The 19,622-nt window shown below is 31.2% G+C and overlaps 3 protein-coding genes across 4 annotated transcripts; 2 read left to right on the top strand and 1 right to left on the bottom strand.

The window, feature by feature from the left end:
• The first annotated feature begins 4,747 nt into the window (after positions 1–4,747).
• Positions 4,748–8,705, top strand: LOC106772437 (protein kinase PVPK-1). 2 transcript variants are annotated; one of them, XM_014658847.2, is made up of 3 exons: positions 4,748–4,989; positions 5,603–6,646; positions 7,667–8,705. In XM_014658847.2, the coding sequence occupies exons 2-3, from the start codon at positions 5,664–5,666 to the stop codon at positions 8,499–8,501; spliced, it is 1,818 nt and encodes a 605-aa protein (XP_014514333.1). In that variant the 5' UTR covers positions 4,748–4,989; positions 5,603–5,663; the 3' UTR covers positions 8,502–8,705. The 2 variants fall into 2 exon arrangements, with proteins under 2 accessions (XP_014514333.1, XP_014514325.1); XM_014658839.2 differs by having other exon boundaries at positions 5,591–6,646.
• Positions 8,706–9,337: 632 nt separating this feature from the next.
• Positions 9,338–13,444, top strand: LOC106775312. The gene is made up of 5 exons (XM_014662424.2): positions 9,338–9,696; positions 9,821–9,906; positions 11,147–11,455; positions 11,800–11,883; positions 12,913–13,444. Exons 1-5 carry the CDS (start codon positions 9,388–9,390, stop codon positions 13,247–13,249), a joined length of 1,125 nt encoding a protein of 374 aa, XP_014517910.1. The 5' UTR covers positions 9,338–9,387; the 3' UTR covers positions 13,250–13,444.
• A 508-nt stretch (positions 13,445–13,952) lies between these two features.
• LOC106767548 lies at positions 13,953–16,213 on the bottom strand. Its single transcript, XM_014652473.2, has 2 exons — positions 15,660–16,213; positions 13,953–15,195 (listed from the first exon to the last, which is right to left on the bottom strand). The coding sequence occupies exons 1-2, from the start codon at positions 15,872–15,874 to the stop codon at positions 14,421–14,423; spliced, it is 990 nt and encodes a 329-aa protein (XP_014507959.1). The 5' UTR covers positions 15,875–16,213; the 3' UTR covers positions 13,953–14,420.
• Positions 16,214–19,622: the final 3,409 nt, after the last annotated feature.

Below are 19,622 nucleotides of genomic sequence, written 5' to 3'. Positions count from 1 at the left end.
AGTGATTCAATTCTAGTCTAAAATCCAACTCTTAGAATATTTAACTTGATAAATTATTCTTACGTTTTTTTCTTTAATTTTTAATGAAATTTAAAATTAGTTTTTTTTTCTTTCAAAATTTTGGATTAATTTAATTTATTTTAGATCAATTTAGTTTTTTATTTTTAAAATTGTGTAAATTTAATTTTTTAATAATTTTTTTAAGTTTATCTGAAATATTAAATAGTTTTTCTAACACATTAAAAAAATATATTAAAAAAGATAAATAATTTAAATATTATTATAAAATATATTTAAAACGTCATGTAAAGGTATCAAAATTTGATTAAAAAAAAACTTAATCTACACATTTTCAAATTTGAGAGGATAAATTAAGTTAAAATTTTGAAAATAAACTATAATTTTAATTTTCACCAAAAACAAAAATATATTTAATATTATAGTTAATTACAGCATAGCATTCTGTATCTGATCATGTAATGCAGAATCAAAGTGATATGCTATGAATGAATAGTGAGTTTTCTTGTGTGGATGAATCAAAGTGATTCATAAAGAATATGATTGCTTACACTGTTATCTCAAAATCATTGTTCCAAACATGTTTGCCTCATTCCAGGCCCCACACTGTCCATTCCATAATGTCGGGCCCACTTTACACGTGTCAATCTTCTATTGGTTTCTACTTCATTCAAATTACATAAATTTTAATAATATCACCACTATTTAACAATTCAATTTAGCTTTACTTAAATTTAAAAGAGACCAATTATTATAATATACTTTTTTTTTACTATAGTTAATTTTTCTACTTTCATGATAATTAGTTTAAGAGATAATTAAAAAATATATCATTTTTAAATTAAAAAGAAATGATGACAAAAGAATTGAAGAAGTAGTTGATAGTAATAAATAAATTGAATACAAAAGAGAGTATTTCTTAATTAGGGTTTGATTTGCATATATTTCATAAATGAGTTTTGAAAGATATTTTATTTGAGATTAAAGGTAAGTGAGGGTCATCATATGAGAAAACCATGAAAGTGACCATAATCATTACTTAGAAACTAGCCAACTATTGTGTGCCACCCACATGTTCTCAATCTTTTCTTCTTCTTCTTCTTCTATAAACCAATTTTTATTATTAAATAGATTTTTGAAAATTATTAGAATCAAATAATTGATATTCATAATATAAAAGAATAATAATTTTATTTCCATGATTGACATTAAAATCTAGTCTAATTGATAATGTTAACCACAAAAAATCAAACACTTGATTCCAAAGGAAATGAAACTCGTGTACTTTGATATTTTAATGTTCATTTTCATATTCAATAATTAATATAAGTATCTTTAACCTTTGTCCATTAAAAGAAAGCTAAAGTGGTCACCTTTGATTGATAGTATATACCATGCATATCCAATTTAAAGAGTATTTTGACTATTGAATTTATTCAACCATACTTTTATTTTGAAGTTATTTTTTTATCTTAACAATTTTTTTTAAGTAAAAAAAACTAAAAAAATTCTTACTTTCATAGTTTTAATAGATTAAATAATAATCAAAATTTTTGAAATGTTAGACCTATCAGCTAAATTATTTCTTAAAAAATTAATCCAATAATTCATAAAAGCCAAATGATTCTATAAAATTGTCAAATGAGTGTTTATTTAATAATGGCGTCAAAATCTAATTTTTCTTTCAAAATTAGTAATAGTAAAAAAAGTTCTAAAAATTGGGTTTAATGAGTATATTAAAAGTATATATTTAATTTAGTTTATAAATAAGCATAAATCATAAATGTATTATTTTGATTTAATTACTTGTTTTGTTTTTATATTTGTTTAAATTTTTTCATTCGGCCATCAAATTTTGAATTTTTTTAATTGAGTTATTTTTTTAAATGTGTAATAAATAGATTCAAATAGTTAATTCTATTTAAGTAGTTAATGATGATGCATAATATATGTGGTGATAGATTTTTTTATAACGTGAAATTTTATTTTCGTTATTGAAAGGGATCTTAATAGAAGGATCAATAAGTAGAAAGAAGACAAAGAGTAATCCAGTTTGTTAATAACAAGGGAGAGATTAAGGAGGTCGACAAGTTTGTCGAATAAAAAAACGAACTTAAAAAGTTTGTTGAATAGTAAAAACTCAGCAAGATTGTCGAATAGTAAGAACTCAACAAGGTTGTTGAGTAACAAAAAAAACTCGACAAGATTATAGAGTAGTAAGGAGAACTTAGAAAGTTTGTTGAGTAGCAAAGAGAGGTCGACTAGATAACTCATAAAGTTGGAGAGGTTGGTAAGATATGTAGATAGACCAGACTACGAGGTGGAGGATATGAAGAACTCAACAAGACAATCGAGTAGTGTGGGGAACTCAACAAGACAACCGAGTAGTATGGTGAACTCGACAACTTGCATAACTTAAAGGAGCATGTAGAGAGCTCAGTGGAACATGAGGTAAGCTCGTTGAACAAAGAATTTGGAAATGATGTGACAAACATATCGCGTTCTGGAATGTAAAAAGCTCAGTAGAGTATGTTGATAGCTCGATGGGGAGCCCGAGTAGCTCAGAGGATAGTCCAGATAGTTCGGATAACCTTGATAGCTCGGTGGAGTGAGTGGATAACTCAAAAGGAGCTCGATATATTGGTATGAAGTGGTTATGGTCCGTTATTCCAAAAGGAGAACAATATATTGGTAAGTACCCAAGTACGAGAAGCTTAAGAACCATAGTCAGAAACTTGGAAACCGGAAGCATTAGTAGATTCATTTTGATGGAGTCATTAAGTACAATTGCTGAAGTTTCCTTTTTTTTGGTAGGCAATGAAATTTGAATTGGCGAACCAATATGTATTGCTTGTGGATATACAACAATTTCTTTTTACTTTTAACATATTCCAAGCATTATGTTTTAACAGTACTGAAATATTCTTATTATTTCAAAAACATTACATCAACAACTTCAACTTTTTACAACATATTATGGAGTTTTCAACAAAATTGATATTACAATTATTTTAATAACACCCTCAACCATTTTTCCAACATAAAAACAAATTTCTCTAAATTTGATATTTTCATCCTTTCACCATCCTTTTTTTCATCTTTACCACAATTCCATCCATTTCTTTATTTTTCAGACTTTCTTCATTTCCTTGCTCACTACACCATTGAAAATCATTGCAACCAACCAATTTTTCATACTCACTCTATCGAACAAAACAACAACAATTATGGTTTTTAATAACAAAAAAAAAATAGTCAACTTTTCGTGGATCTTATCTTGAACTTAAGACAATCTTAGAATTGTTTTCCTTTGTTATTTGGGGTTCTAGTAATTCTCAAGACTGCATTTTCACCATAGTAGCAAATGAGTTTCACACCAACCTTCTCACCCCACTACCATGAAAAGACATGCTGCCAATTTACATCCCCCAACCAACCATTATATGTGCAAGACAAATAAGAATGAGAGTGAGACATACCTCACTTGAACAATCAAAAATGGGAAAGACAACCTCTTCTTTCAAAGCTTGCATCTTTAAATGTTAAGGCAAAGAAAACAATCTTTTAAAAGGGATTAATTAAAAATATAGCTATAATCAATTATAAAACTAAATGACATGTAATTCATTCAATATTATAGCTCATCAAGTTTTCACATCGTTTTAGTAAAATTAATGAAAATGGTTTATTTGTTAAAATTTAAAAAAAAATAACCCAACATTATTAGTGCTTATTTATTTTTAAGCTTAAATATTATGATATGTTTTAATGTCAAATTTATGTATATTTTGGATGTGAAAATGTTTCATTTTACTTCTTAGTTTTAGAAAGTTATGATGTTATATTTTTTTAGTATTATTTTATAAATTATTATTATCGATTTGATCATAGTTCATAATTGAACAATTAAATTCAACACTACTTTATTCAGTTTAATAATCCATTTATGTTTAAAAACATATATTACTCTATACCATAAATGAAATAATTATGAATGTTTTTATTTACTTTCTTTAAAGACAAGTTTACGCTACTTTACTGTAATTTAACACCATATTCTATAATTCACATACCACAAATAGCAAAAAGTATACATTATTTACAACCAAATAAGCGAAAAAAGAATAGAAAATTACCTAAAATGACCATAGAAAAATTAAACAAAATAAAACATTTCAAAAGTGAATTGAAAGTTAGCTATACAAATGACATTATTGTTTGAAATAAAATTAAAATAAGTAGGAATGATATAAGAGACATATTATATATATATATATATATATATATATATATATATATATATATATATATATATATATATATATATATATATATTATAACTATACAAGTGACACCATTATTGTTTGAAAAAGTGGTAAGGAGTGCTTCACGCATCATGGTTTATGGAGGAAAATGAAGTGTTCATAAAAACCATAATTTTCTTGCAAAAACAAAAACAAGAAACAAGAAAAATTTGGCTTTTATTGGGGGAAACTACATTAAGATAAGAATGCCTTTATTTTAGTATAATTCACACATTCCCATTTTATATATAAAAAAAATAGCATGAACTATACTAACATTTAATTTTGTTTTAAAATGATTAATCCATTTTTTAATTGTCCTCGGAATAACATAACATTGTTACCCACAAAGATATTAATTATATGAACTTCTTGTATTGTGTATACTTTATTAACTTTTATAATAATAAGGTGTATAGAAATTTAGAATTGTTTGTTATTGTTAGTGTTAATTGTTTTTAGTTCCTTCCTTTTGGATCGGATCTGAGACAGGGTGTTTCAATACTGTCAGTGGTGTGTTCAAAGACTCCCCAAAGTTACTTCACTGTGTTTCATCTTCTTCTTCTCCCCTTTCTTCAACAACATGCTTGTTCTGCTGTTCTTCCACCGTCCATGAATGAATGAAAAAAAAAGACTCTTTTACTCTTCATTCACATTGTCTGATCAGGTTCTCCCTCTCTTTCTCTCTCTGCCTTTTTCTTGTTTTATTTTCGTGATCACTTTAACCACTGTTTCCTATGCTTTTTTTATGGGAGAGTTTTTTTTCTTATCACTGTATGCAGTAGAATCAAAGAAAGCTCAAGGGGTTTCTAAAGAATCAAACTTTTCAACCTGGGGTGTTTTAGTCTAATGCATTTTTGGTGACTTTGATGAGGTTCCTTCGTACATCATGTTTTGGTCTTGTTTGTTGCCAAGTATAAACAAAAGGAGCATGGGGTTTTTGGGAAATTATGAAAACCGAAAATTTAACTAACTGAATTTTCTTGAGGCTTAATGAAGAGTCCTTTAAAAGTTTGCAGTTTGTGATTCTTTCTTTTGGGTCACGAGTAAGGTGTCTTAATTTTTGAAGATTTTTTTCTTTTGGGGTTTTCTAAATTGATTATGCTCAGTTAGACGTTATCTGTTGATTCATTGCGTCTGAAATGGGTCTCTCACAGATTCTCTAAATGTTTTTCTTTTTCTAATTTCATTACATGAGTCATTTATGTTGATTGATGTCCTTTATCTTATTTATTTGCTGAATCTTTTGTTAAATGTCCATTTTATAGACATTTTTGCAGGAGTACATGTTGGTAATTCAGTGTGCTGAGTTGGATTTTTAAGACTGTTCAGATACCCTTCATGGAGTCTCCTGTTAATGGAGTTGATTCCTTATCAGAAGTTCAGAATTCAGTTTCTGAGGTAAATCATGACCCTCTTTCATCTGGGCCTCTCCTGAGAGCATCTAGAAACAATGATGGTGGTCATGAAACTAAGATCATCCACCATCAAAACAGTCATGTAATTAATCAAAAGCATTCCCACGAAGAGGGCAATAACTTGAAGAAAGAAGGGTTGGCAACAAAATTGTCCAGCAAGCAGCCGCCACTTGATGATTCCAAGGGCTGTGAGTCAAATGGTGTGTTAGTGTTAGAATCTGAGAGGAAAGGAACAGTTGACAATAATGCAAAGAGCCACTGTCAGCCAGAGGCTACATTCTGCCAAAGTCCTAAGAATAGTTTCTATTCAGCCACTGTCTACTCAGAAGCCAAAGGAAGTTTCACCAACACTGAAGTCAGTGAATGTGCTAGTGTTGACAAATCACGTGAAAGTGAAGAAGTGGCGAATTCCAGTGATTTTAATGAGAGCAGGAAGACAAGCATATGTAGAGCAAGTACTGGCAGTGATGCTAGTGATGAGAGTAGCACCACTAGTTTGAGCAGTGTTTTGTATAAACCTCACAAGGCAAATGACATAAGATGGGAGGCTATTCAAGCTGTTCGAATCAGAGATGGGATGTTGGAAATGAGGCATTTCAGGTTGTTGAAGAAATTGGGGTGTGGAGACATAGGGAGTGTGTATCTGGCTGAACTGAGTGGCACAAGAACTTCTTTTGCCATGAAAGTCATGAACAAGACCGAGCTGGCAAACCGCAAGAAGCTCTTGAGGGCTCAGACAGAGAGAGAGATATTACAGTCCTTAGATCATCCTTTTCTACCTACATTGTATACACACTTCGAGACAGAAACATTTTCTTGCTTGGTAATGGAGTTCTGCCCTGGTGGGGACCTGCATGCGCTCAGGCAAAGACAACCAGGGAAGTATTTTTCAGAGCATGCAGTCAGGTTAGCAATTCCTTTTCAATTTGAATCTTGCTATTGTATCATATATAACAGGAAGAGACATGTAGAACATTTTAGGATCAAGTGAACTCGATATCAGCTAGGTATATGTTCCTTGGATTTATGAACTTTAGTATTTTATGTTATCATGAGCCAGGAGTCAAACTGTTGTTAGGCTTGAAAGAAAACTCTATTCTTTCCTTGGGAATAAAAAGCTTTTCACCACTTGAGGTTTCCATTGTATAAATGACAAGAAAATCTACCAGATTGTAATTCTTGTCCATTGTCATCAATATGACCCCTGGAATTTCTATGTAGCCAACCCCCAGCATCGTGTGAAAAATTTCGTGGCTTTTCTACCCTGTTTGACCATGTCAGACTAATTGTTAAACATACCACTTACCTTAATGATTGGTCAATTGACCTTAGTTCTCTGCTTATTCTTTTTCCATCATCGTGACATTCTGATTCTCTTTGAGCTTGATTTAATCCACTGTTTCTTTAATCAGTGAAAGTGTCTACCTTATCTTTCAAATCATGTGTTACTACATGAATAAAACTTAAAAGGGGATCATTTGAAGCTCTTGTAATAAAGTGGCAATACATGATTAGACTTGTGTAAAAAAGTCCATATTAGCAGCAGATAGAAATTTTATTCTTTCTATGAACAATGTTACATTCTGTGATCTTACAAAGTGTGGTTTCCTTGCTCATTTTCTATCCAAGCCTGGTGAATACTATGAATAGCTTCTCCTCCACCCTCAACACTTTCTTAACTAGTGTTTTACCCATGCCATATATTGTTAAAAATATCAGTTTTTGGTATTTTCTTCAGCAAGTATCAATATGGCCTTTTTCGTATCATGTTTAGTGGAAACCACTCCTTGTTACTCCAACCCAATTTCTGACAGATAGATTAAGATTTCTGGTATATTATCTTCTAGTTATCTGCCTAGGAGGCTTGAACTTTGACAATGATGTATGATGTACTGCACTTGCTTAACTTACTTTCTTGATTTTTAGGTTTTATGTGGCAGAAGTTCTCCTTGCTTTGGAGTACTTGCACATGCTAGGGATAATCTACAGAGACCTGAAACCAGAGAATGTGTTGGTGAGAGAAGATGGTCACATAATGCTTTCAGACTTTGATCTCTCTCTAAGGTGCACTGTCAGTCCAACTCTAGTGAAGTCATCAAACAACTTGGAGACCAAAAGCTCAGGATACTGCGTTCAGCCTTCCTGCATCGAGCCGACATGCGTGATGCAGCCGGACTGCATCCGGCCGTCGTGCTTCACACCGCGTTTCCTATCCAGAAAATCCAAGAAAGACAAAAAGTCTAAACCAAAGAATGATGTGCACAACCAGGTGACCCCTCTTCCTGAGCTAATTGCAGAGCCAACAAATGCAAGATCAATGTCCTTTGTTGGAACACACGAGTACTTGGCCCCAGAGATCATCAAGGGTGAAGGGCATGGAAGTGCTGTGGATTGGTGGACATTTGGGATATTCCTGTATGAGCTTCTGTTTGGTAGAACACCATTCAAAGGTTCAGAAAACCGTGCAACTCTGTTCAATGTAATTGGTCATCCTCTAAGGTTTCCAGAATCTCCAACTGTTAGCTTTGCTGCCAGAGATTTGATCAGAGGGTTGCTTGTGAAGGAGCCTCAGCATCGTCTCGCCTATAGACGTGGCGCCACAGAGATCAAACAACATCCATTCTTTCAGAATGTTAACTGGGCACTCATCCGTTGTGCAAATCCTCCAGAGGTGCCAAGGCAGGTTATGAATCTTCCTCAAACGGAAAAGGACCTTGGTGTGAAGCCTTCTGGTAATTATTTAGATATTGATTTCTTCTGATACTCATCTCATGTCACTGTTTCTTCTTCTTTGGACCAGTTTCCATTTTCCATATCTCTCATTTCTGGTGTTTCATGTTTCTCTCTCCTTTCCATAAAAGGATCCAATGTTTTCAACTACATTGTTGTTCATCAGCACTTTTAACTGTTGTAAGAAATTCCGAAACGGCTTATATTCAGTAACAACTTTCTCTTCTCTTGTTTACTACTTCTCCTTTCAACACACCAAATATCAATATGTGAACAGAATCGAATTGTAGCTACCCAATTACGTCTACTCACTAATAAAGCTTTAAAAATTTAAACTTTGATCAAACACGGTCAGAAATTTGCATCGCCTAACCCATTGTGGTGCTTGTAGACTCGCATTTCCAGAAGAACACGCGTCATCGTTTAGTTTTTTATTCTTTGGATTGCGTCAGTTGCTAATTAATTAGTTCTGCAAAAGAATAGGTCAAGTAAACGCATGATTGTTGTTTATTGAAAGCGTTGTTCAATGCTCTTGATGATTAAAAAGAAAAACTTTGAGAAAAATTTCAGGGTTTTTTATCATAAAGAAATCTGAAGTTTTTAACTTTGACTGGCAAGTTGAGCTAAAATTGTGAAATTTCAGTCTTGATCTAACTGCCATTCTCGCGCCTCTGTAGTTTCCAAATCCATCACCCCCACGCGCACTTTAGCAAAAAAATTATTTTGTATGAATTTTTTTTAAAAGATTAATTGAAAAAAATGATTTTAGAATTTTTCCAAATTAATTTAAAAATAAACTTTTGACTTTTTGAAGCTAAGCGCGTGAGTGGTGCAGATTGAAGAATGCACGCTTTGAGTCATTTTCTTCATTGCGTACGTCTTTAAGAGTGAAAGTTCCGAATGCGCATTGCGCACCCATGCCATTAGCTTATATAATACTCGGAGCCAGAATCTGTAACGCTCCCATTTTCTTTCGCTGTAACCGACACTTCTCTCTAATGGCTTCTTCCGCTGCTGTCGTTGACGAGGCCAAGCACGGCTTCTCTCGCCCGGAGATGTACAAGGAGAACCTCGCCGGCACCGTCGACGCCTACGACCGCCACGTGTTCCTCTGCTACAAGAACCACAGCGTCTGGCCGCCTCGCATCGAGGCCTCCGAGGCCGATCCCCTTCCCAAACGCGTCGCTAGTGTCTGGAAAGCTCGCAAAAACGATGTCGCTGTCAAGGTTTGGTTTCTGATTTTTATTTTGCTGCATCGATTTGAAGTTTGACCAATTCGGAATCGGATCGTGAATTATTTGAGGTTGTAATTTGGATTGATTTTGAAATTGTTTGTTGCGTGTGCGGCAGACGAAAATCACGGTGTGCGAGGCGCGTGAGGAGGCCGGTTTCGCCGATGGCGACGTGTTGATTTTCCCTGACATGATCAAATACAAGTATGCCAAAATCTACCACCGCTTCAATTTTTTTTTTTCTGAATTGGTGATTCGTTATGTTTTTCTTAACTTGTATGTTTAAATTGTTAATGGCTCTTTTACATGTTAAATTATAAAGACCGGTTAAAAGTGGAAAATTACTAAATTGGTTCATAAAGAGATATTTGAATGAAATTTTAAAAATATAAACGATATCTCTATTGAGGGAGATTAGAGTTGGAACAAAACTTTGACGTAATTTCATCATGTTTTGCATTAGAATTGGAATTTTATTCTTGTAAGTCACCTATGTAAGTTTAGGTCACAGTAAGATTGATTTAGTAAGTGTTTTTTTTTTTTTTTTTTTTTGAAATTGTTTTAAACAATAAATGATATACAACCCGTTAAATTCTAAAATAGGTATTTATTTTTTATTTTTAATGAAAGATTAATCATACCCTTTTTAGATTAAAAATCTAATGTTTTTAATAAAACAAGATTTATTTCCTTTTTAAGTTTTTAGTTAAATGATTCTCCATTTTTATTTAAAAGGAATATACTGGTTAAAATTAAAGTTTAAAAATTCAAAATTAAATATTTTTTATAAATAAAATTTAAATAATTTATTTATAACAAAATTGCATCGATTTTTCTTGAAATTCTTTTGAAAGAAATTCATATTTTGTTTTGGTTTGAAAGGAATATCTTTACATCGAAATAAAATAATAATTATTGTTATTTATATTTATACTTGTATATTTTTACAGCATATTTATATTTATATTAAAATCACATTTAAATGTGATAAGTTAAACTGAACAAAACACTGTCTTATTTAGCATAGTGGGAGGGAAAGTAAATGTAATTACTTCTAATTTCTTTTTTATTTTCAAAACAAGTCAATGGTAAAACGAGGTATATTTTCATTTAGTATAATCTTTTTTTATAATTGTTTCAATTCAAATTTAATTCTGAATTCAGAATAATCTATTAATATAAAACTAAACAACTAAAACTTTATTTGACATCACATTAGTTAATAATAATAATTATATGAAACTAAACAGTATATTATGTTTACAATAAATATAACAATGGTCTATCTAGGGAAACTAGTTTCCATCTCTTAAGAAGCGCATGTAAATATTTTGGCCCTTAAAGTTATTGTTCGAATATGGAGTATTATACTCATACCAAAACGTGTTTACCTTTAATACTAGTTTTTTAACTTGAGAAAGTTTTATTGTTGTTTGATTGAAAGGGGTTTGGAGGAATCAAATGTGGATGGCTTTTTTGATGATGTGATAGTGAATGGTAAAGAGTGGAATAGTGGTGGAGAGAAGAGTGTGTTGAGAGGTTCGCATATTTTTGTGTGTGCTCATGGAAGTCGTGATGTCCGGTGCGGTGTTTGTGGGCCAGTTCTATTGGATAAGCTCAACGAGGAAATTCAGCTGAGGGGATTGAAGGATCAGATATCTGTTGTGGCTTGTTCTCATGTTGGGGGTCATAAGTATGCTGGGAATGTCATCATATTCTGTCCAGGACCAGATGGAAAGATCACGGGTAACTGGTCAGTTTTCACTCTTCTATATGTTTCATATATATCACTTTTATCATTTAAAATCATTTTGTTATATATTTTCAAGAGATTTTTTGTGTTTAAAATATATATAAGCATACTTTTTAAACATAACTGAAATTGTTAAGGAAGTATAGTTCAGTTAGTTGAATATGATGTGTCTAATTCAATTGGTTTAATATAATAGGTGAGTTATTGTAAATATTCTTCTTTATTAAATTCACAGTAAAAAATAAAAAAAAAAATGGTTGAAATTAACATGTTTATGAAAAAACATAGACAAACGTATGCTTTTTAACGTTGCTAGTTTCATTGATGCGCCTAATTAATTTCAGGTACGGCTATGTTACTCCGGATGACGTGCCTGCTTTGTTGGACCGACAAATTGCCAAAGGAGAGGTCATACAAAAACTTTGGAGGTTGGTACTTTTTGTTTTATTCTCTATCTTCTATGAAATTGGTAATTTGAATAAGTTACATTTTGCTTTTAAAGACAAAAGTATAAAAGAAAATAAAACAAAAATACATTCTTAAGATTCATAAACTACCCTTCTATTGGTTATTGGACTATGGAGTGTGGAATTATCAAGATATCAATGTTAATTTCTGGATGGCTGGGGGCAATGTCGTCTTGCTTCCAGTGATTATATTAAATTATATATCATAGTTGTATCCTATTAATGAAACCGAATTTCCAATTTGTTTGTTCTAAGCAAATTGAACACAAGTTATCTTGTGAATAAATTTGCAGCTAATCGAATCTCATTTTCAGTCCCGCATATAAATAAGTCCACAGGCAGGTAAATCATAATTATTGATAAATAAACCTCAAAATTCATTTATGAAGTGTCTTTTCTCTCCTCGGTCTTGAGGTCAAAATTTATAGTAGTAATCTTTCATGTACTAACAATCTTGTTAAACAGTCTTCTAGATAATTAAAAAGCTCTTTAAGTTAGTTTCTAGATACATGAACGTAAAATAATAAGGTTATTCTTCCACTTAACTAGTTTGTGGCTAATATTAAAAAAATTAAGATTAGATTATAATGATTACAGTAAGATAAAAATGATTAAAAAGCTTGTACTATACATTTATACATAGACCAATCTTATGATATTTAATACTTGAAAACTATTCAGATAGTTTAATTACTTTAAAGAATACTCTGAAGAGAGGGCAATGGAGGATCGAATCGGTGGTTTATTCCATAGTTAATGCAGTGTTTTATTTGCTATGAGTCTAGTTCTGATTCGTCAGTTACAATTCATCAATATGGCTTGTTTCCTTTCCTGTTATGGTCCTGTCTGATCGAATCATATGTGCTTTTGCATCTAACTTCACTACTTGGATTAATAACCGAAGGAAAACAAGATTATTTGGTTGTTGATGAAATTTATTTAATCTTGTAATGGAGGATGATTAGCTTTGTTTACGTGACATTGTTTCAGGGGCCAAATGGGACCACCTGTTGCCGAAATCAAGGTAGCAGATGACCACAAACTTGCTAATGGAAATGATAATGGCAAGGCCAGTCTGAGCAGCAACGAAAATGTGGGAGGATGCTGTCAAGGTGCTAATGGGGTTTCTTGCTGCCAAAGTGCAAGTTTTGAGCAAAACAAAGAGAATGATAATAAAAGCGCAGAAGCTTATAAAAGGCAGGGGAGGAGCAATACAAGTTGTAGTTGGCCTTTACTACAGAAACGTGATATTCTTACAGCTACTGGTATACTTGGAGCTTTGGCAGCTGTTGCTATAGCTTACAGATTTTACAGAAGGTCAAGCTGAAATTCGCTTTATTCTTAAGTTTGCTGTTGCTAAACATGAAGACCTCACCTGTTTTTACTTTACGCTACTTCTTCTCTAGCAAATTAAATAGTTTTTACTTGTTTTTGTTATCTTCATTAGAAGAAAGAAAAACACCCATGGAATCAGTCAAGTCACTCTTGCACTTTCTTCATAAAAATTTAGGTTCCACGCAAATTTTCACTCCATTTTTTTTTTGTTTTTTAAATTATGTCTATTGGCTTATCATATAAGTTAATATATTGGTATATGGATGTTATTCACTAACATTTCAATGATTGTTTTCATCAAGAATTAACTAGGACATTGTCAAGCGGCTAAAATTGAAAAGTTGGATAGTACGAAAAATATTCGCTCAAGTTTCGCTTTTTGTTTTATAGTTATTTAATTTCTTATTTAACCAATATAATACATTACGCTTTTGAATTTCAGTATCCCTACTTTAAAAGTTTAAACCACAACCTTTAAACGAAAATAAAATTTTAACACCATTTTTTTACATCATTTTGACACTGCACACGTGTCAAAATGTGGTTGGACGATTTCAAATTAAAAAATAAAATTTGGTTTTTCTCTTCCAAATATACCTCTATCTCAACTTTTTTTAATTTGAAATTGTCTAACATGTGCAGTGTCAAAATAATATAAAAAAATGGTGTTAAAATATCATGGTCTACCTTTAAAGCACTCCGTCACCTCTTTTGTTCATTGGGGGATTTAACTCTTGACCCCACATGATTCTACGGATCATCTATAAATGTTTATTTGTTCCACTTTTTCCAAAGCGAGAGACAATCATATCTTATCTTATTCACATTAAAAAAATAACAAAACCCCACGACATTATTTGCTGAGTTGGTCAGTCTTTAACAAATAAAAAAGCAACACCAAATCCTAAACTCTAATCGAATTCAAACTTCAATGTTTGTAATCCAGAACAAGTAAAGTTAGAATCCAAACATACCTAGCAATTGACACAACCAAAACTAAATACGAAACATACTAGAAAACCGAACCAATTTTATGTACACAATAATGCTGTCAATTCTACATTGGTTTACTAATATCTTTTCAGCAATGAAGTTCATGTCAAAAACATAATTAATGCCAATAAGTTAGAAGTAAAGAAAAAGTGATGCAACACAAGAAAAGATTAAGCATGGAGCTTTGCAATCATCTCCTCTACCAGCCTCAAAGTAGTATCTGCCAATTCCTCTCCTTCTGCTTCAATTTCATCCATTATCCTTTCTATAAGCTCATGATCAATCTGTGTACATCTTGAGCTATAATTGGAGCAGTCCCTCAGAAGCAACAACAGTTCTCGAGCCATGGATTTGGCTCTCCATGTTCCATCCACACTCAACTGAAGCAACCCTGGCATCACTCCCTCTGTCAAAATCAACCCTCTATATTTCTCTCTGCAGCTCTGGCATACAAGGAGAAGTATACACACTGCATACTCTTTGCTCAGTGAAGATCCATCTTCAATAGTCTCAACCAGTATCCTGATTGCTCCAATAGTACTAGCAGCCTCACATAATGCACTCTCTGATGAAGACACAAGGTTTTCTAGCAACCCAATTGCTTTCTCAACCAATGGAGATGATTTTACTGAGGTGTGGATCAGTTCAAGCAAGGACAGCATAACCCCAGAAGACACAATCAGTGGAACAATCTCTTTGCACGTTGTAAGATTCTGCAGAGTAGCAATAGCATCAAGCTGAGACTGAGTGCTATAATCGCTGTTGTTTACAAACCCAACCAAGAGTTGAACAGCCCCAGAAGAAGCAATTGCTACCTTATTTGCTTTGCAAGAAGAGAGAGTAAGCATGGCTGCCAAAGTCAAGTCTGCTGCTCTCTGGCTATCACAATGGAGGAGACTCAGCAGAACTGGCAAACTTCCATATTTGATGATCCGAATCTTGTTTCTGTAAAATTTTTGGAAAAGTTTTCTGTACCATTAAGGAAACTTTTGAAGGAATTCGTACAACAGAAGGAGTTTATTTGCTCCTTTGTGTTTTATACATACATTACTTTTAGGTAAAGAAATATGATGACACAATTTATCATTAACAAATGGCAAGCTTTCTTTGTTACCAAGAACATATTCCTTAGCCCCACTACCAGAAATCCAATCATGGGGGTAACAAAAAGTTCAAACTTTTTAATTGCTCGAATACAATGTTAAGTTTTCTATGCTTTATTCTCTCTGATCCTTGCAATGGACACATTATTTTTGTTAACCCTTTGTTCTCTTGAACACTCAGAAAACTCTCAACTCAGAGTGTTTAAGAATTCATCATGGTGATAACAGAACTCAGAGTTAAAAATCACAGATACTGTGGACTGTAAGAAGAAATGGGAGAAGTTTACAATGAAATGATGAACTAACCTCTCAGAGCCAAAGGAAAGACTGAGCAAAGCACAAAGAGCAGCTTCTACTGCTTCATAGTTTTCAGAATGAAGCATGGAAATAAGAGGAACCATGACTCTACTTTCTTCCAACTTGTGCCTCTGCTTACTGCTTAATCTGCAAAGCTCCAAAGCTGCTTGAATTTGAGATTCAACATGACCATTCCAAAGACTTTCCACAACCTCTTTTTCCATTGGAGCTCTCTCTAGATACCTTGTTCAGCTTCTTCCTTTGCTGTGTCTCACTGTTGTGGTAATTGTAGCATCGAGATTGGTTGCTTGAAGAGGTAAAGCTAAGCTTTTGAGGGTATTCCAATCCGTTGTTTCAGCAAGAAGCAACATACAATTCTTTTGGTCAGCTTTTGCATTTTTCTTTCATGTTGGTGTGTGTTTTGTTGTTGGGTAGTGATAAAAAACAGCATTGATTCCTAAGAATGAATCTTTAACTTTCCTTAAATGGAAGCAAACGCAGTGAGCTTTTGATGGGTTCTATATTTTTGGTCAATTTTCTACTGATTTTGTGCTTCTGCTTTAATGCTATAGGTTTGCTTATAGCTGAGACTAGGACTCTGGAAAGAACATAAACTATATTATGTTAATCAATAACTCTTGTGAATCACATTCACAACATTGCTTCTTCTTATTCTTTTCTTCAATCATGGCACCAAACTCCTTTTGACCATTGCTACTGCTAAGCCACCAATACCAGAAAAAAGAATGATAACTTCATAAGCAAAGTACAAAATGGAAAAGGAAAAATTTTAAAAATGATTTTCAAATCACAACAATTAAATCAAAAGATACCATGCTTTATTAAGAAAATATTTCACACCAAAAATAAATCCTATTAAAAATGGTTTTTATAATCAAATTTGAATCTTAGGCTTGATTACTTGTATATATTCATGTTCTTACTATTTTAAGGAATAAAAGTATCATGATACATTTTCATATTTATTTTATATACACTACAAAGATGAAATGATTATAAAAATATAAGTTTTATATTTTAAAAAAAGTAAAATAAAAAATAAATAAGGACAATGTCAAAAATAAATGTAAAACAATTATGTTTGTCCATGAACCATTTTCCTATTTTAAGATTAATATTTATAATGGAAAGAAGTTATTATGTTATTATGCACTTTGATATTATCATGTATAATCTCGATTATTGAGACTGGGTCATGTTTAAAAATATTATGTGAGAGAATATTTTTAAATTAGGAAAATCATAATTACATAAGAAATAATTAATGAGAAAAATAACTATTTTTATAAAATTAAATGAGTAATCTGTTAAGAAGATTTTCAAAAGAATTTTTCCCGTAAAAGAAGTTATTAGTTTTTAAAAGATTTTATTACATTGTAATGTTTTCTTAATGAATTTTTTTTATAAGACTTTTATAATTAATATTTATAGAAGTTTCAAAATATAAAATCATAAGATTTGAAATTATTTTATGGATCTACAACAGTTAAAAGGATTTCATGCATTTAAAAAGAAATCATAAGTATCTATTTATTCACCTTATAAAGTGAGATGCATCTCAACTTATTATTATACAAATTACATAAATAAAAGTAAAGTTTTTATAGGTAATGTTAATATTTTTGAAAACCATAAAAGAAACAAACAAATGTTTGATAAAATTTGTTATTTATTTCTTCTTTTTATTTGAATTTGTCAATTCCCTTAGAAACTATATCGTGTGTTCCTTTTCAGTGTTACATTTTAAATGATTTTCTTTATTAAATTATGATTTTAAAAATTTAAGACAATTTCATTTATATCTTTATTTTTTTCACTTAATATTAATTAGTTTACAAATATAACATTTATTGTGATGTGAAAATGGAAATAATAAATTAAAATATTTTATTAAAGTTAAGAAAACTTATTACATGTTCTTGATTTATTTATAATAACCTTAAACCACGCTTAAAAAGAATGAAGGAAGTAATTTCAAAAGATGACTAGTCATAAACTAATATACATAAATAGAAAAGTAAAAAACAATAATTAGAATTAGTGAAAAAATATGCAGAACCTTCATCTCCACAAAATACCCCCAAATAATTTCATTGATCTCAAATTAATATATATATATATATATATATATATATATATATATATTAAATTTCAAAATTACCAAAAAATAAATAACTAATTTCGAAATTCATACCAAATTATAAAATCTGGAAGAAATAAATATTAGATTTAAAAATTTTTGGAAAAATAAACATTAGATTCTAATATCTGAGAAAAATAAATACCGTATTTCAAAATCCAGGAATAATTAATATTAGATTTTCAAATCAGATGATTTCTTTAACCAAATTTAGAAATTTGATGAATTGGATTTTAAAATTTGCTAAATTTCTAAATTTTGAAATAAAATGAGCTTCAAAATCTGATGAATTTCTAAATTATATTTCAAAATCCGATGAGTTTTGTAAACCAAATTTTAAAATTTGATACATTCAAAGAAAGATTAGAGAAGAAAACTTGGAGGTGCATGGTTCAGTAAATATAGAAGACACAATGAATACGTTTTGCTGAGCAGTAATTATTACTTATATATATATATATATATATATATATATATATATATAAATTTTTATCGAAGGGAAAAAACTGTGAACTTAGATATGTAAGAAGAAACCTTAGATATAAAAGAAAAAGCCTCCTAAAAACGATAAATATAAAAACTAAAAGCATATATTTAATGAGAATGATTGTTCATACTATAAAACGATCAATATAAGAACCAAAACATAAAAATAGTGGTCATGGTGACCTAAAACACAAAAACATAACATGCAGAAGCTTTTAACATAAAAAGAATGTAAAGACCTCGAAAAAATAGATATTTAGGAAATGTAATAGTAATAAAAGTCGTTATTTAAAATAAGAAAAAAATAATTATTATAGGAGTGAAGGATAATATAATTGGATAGAGCTCCTTATGTTATGGATTGGTGGTATGTATTTGATTCTTGTTATATGCATAATATTTATTTATTTCTTTTATTATTTGTTTTATATGCAAATGTGATATTTATACTAATTGTTGTGTATTGTCTTTTAATGAATATGTTACTGTGATTGTTTAACAATAATTTTAAGTATTTCTTTTAACTATTTTAATGGTTTGTTATTTATATTTAAAGGGTAACTTATCTCTTTATCTCTTTTAGTAAATGTTAGGTTTAATTATTTAATAGGTCCAATTTTTAGGTTAGATTCTTAAATAGGATCCTATTTATTGGTTTTCTCAATTGAGTCTTTAATTCTAAAAAATTGAAACAAATAAAATTAAATTGGATTAAGGTCGTTTGAGTGAGGTGTATGTGACATGCTGATTGTGTTTTTTTTATGATGTGACATAATTATATGGTAATAAGGTGATTGTGACATGTAAATTCATATTTTTTAATTAAAAAATTGGGGAAATTTTAATTACACCCAGCCTCTTTGTTCGAATTAAGATTTGTGAGAAAAAATTGGGAAAAACTAAGTTCTTCTTCAAATTAGGGTTCCTTCGTAAGGTTGATGTTTGCATAGATTTGGGACGAAGATGTTGGGTTCTCTGACTCATGGCTCTCTCGCGGTAGATGGAGGTTCGAATTATTCGTTGACGGGGGAGATTGAACGACGCTGTTCGAATGGGTTGCTGTTATTTCTGGTTTTGTGATTTCGATTTCTCTTTGCAAGTTGGATCGCTATCTCCATCACGATGGCCATGGAGGTTGAACGATTGAACTGTGACGCGATTTAGATTTCGCGAAGGTGCTAGCTAGTGTTGATGCATCAATGAAGGATGCAGGAAACTTAGGTTCCTCATTTTGACTTTGGGTGGCTCGTGATTTGGATTCACGGTGGGAGCAATGGTGATGAACGAAGAAGATGATGATTCTTGAACTGAGTTTAGTCTCTCGT

The sequence above is a fragment of the Vigna radiata genome, chromosome 1 (genome assembly GCF_000741045.1).
Source record: "Vigna radiata var. radiata cultivar VC1973A chromosome 1, Vradiata_ver6, whole genome shotgun sequence".
NCBI lineage: Eukaryota > Viridiplantae > Streptophyta > Magnoliopsida > Fabales > Fabaceae > Vigna > Vigna radiata.
The sequence above is the reverse complement of the archived record's forward strand: the minus strand, read 5'-3'. Positions and strand labels throughout refer to the sequence as shown.

Excerpts from the sequence above, each read along its gene's own strand:
- LOC106772437 (XM_014658847.2), top strand. The coding sequence starts at position 5,664 with ATGGAGTCTCCTGTTAATGGAGTTGATTCCTTATCAGAAGTTCAGAAT. Across the intron at positions 6,647-7,666 it reads TTTTCAGAGCATGCAGTCAG|GTTTTATGTGGCAGAAGTTC; the intron begins GTTAGCAATTCC and ends CTTGATTTTTAG.
- LOC106775312 (XM_014662424.2), top strand. The coding sequence starts at position 9,388 with ATGCCATTAGCTTATATAATACTCGGAGCCAGAATCTGTAACGCTCCC. Across the intron at positions 9,907-11,146 it reads CCTGACATGATCAAATACAA|GGGTTTGGAGGAATCAAATG; the intron begins GTATGCCAAAAT and ends TTTGATTGAAAG. Across the intron at positions 11,884-12,912 it reads GTCATACAAAAACTTTGGAG|GGGCCAAATGGGACCACCTG; the intron begins GTTGGTACTTTT and ends ACATTGTTTCAG.
- LOC106767548 (XM_014652473.2), bottom strand. The coding sequence starts at position 15,874 with ATGGAAAAAGAGGTTGTGGAAAGTCTTTGGAATGGTCATGTTGAATCT. Across the intron at positions 15,196-15,659 it reads CTTTCCTTTGGCTCTGAGAG|AAACAAGATTCGGATCATCA; the intron begins GTTAGTTCATCA and ends AAAATTTTACAG.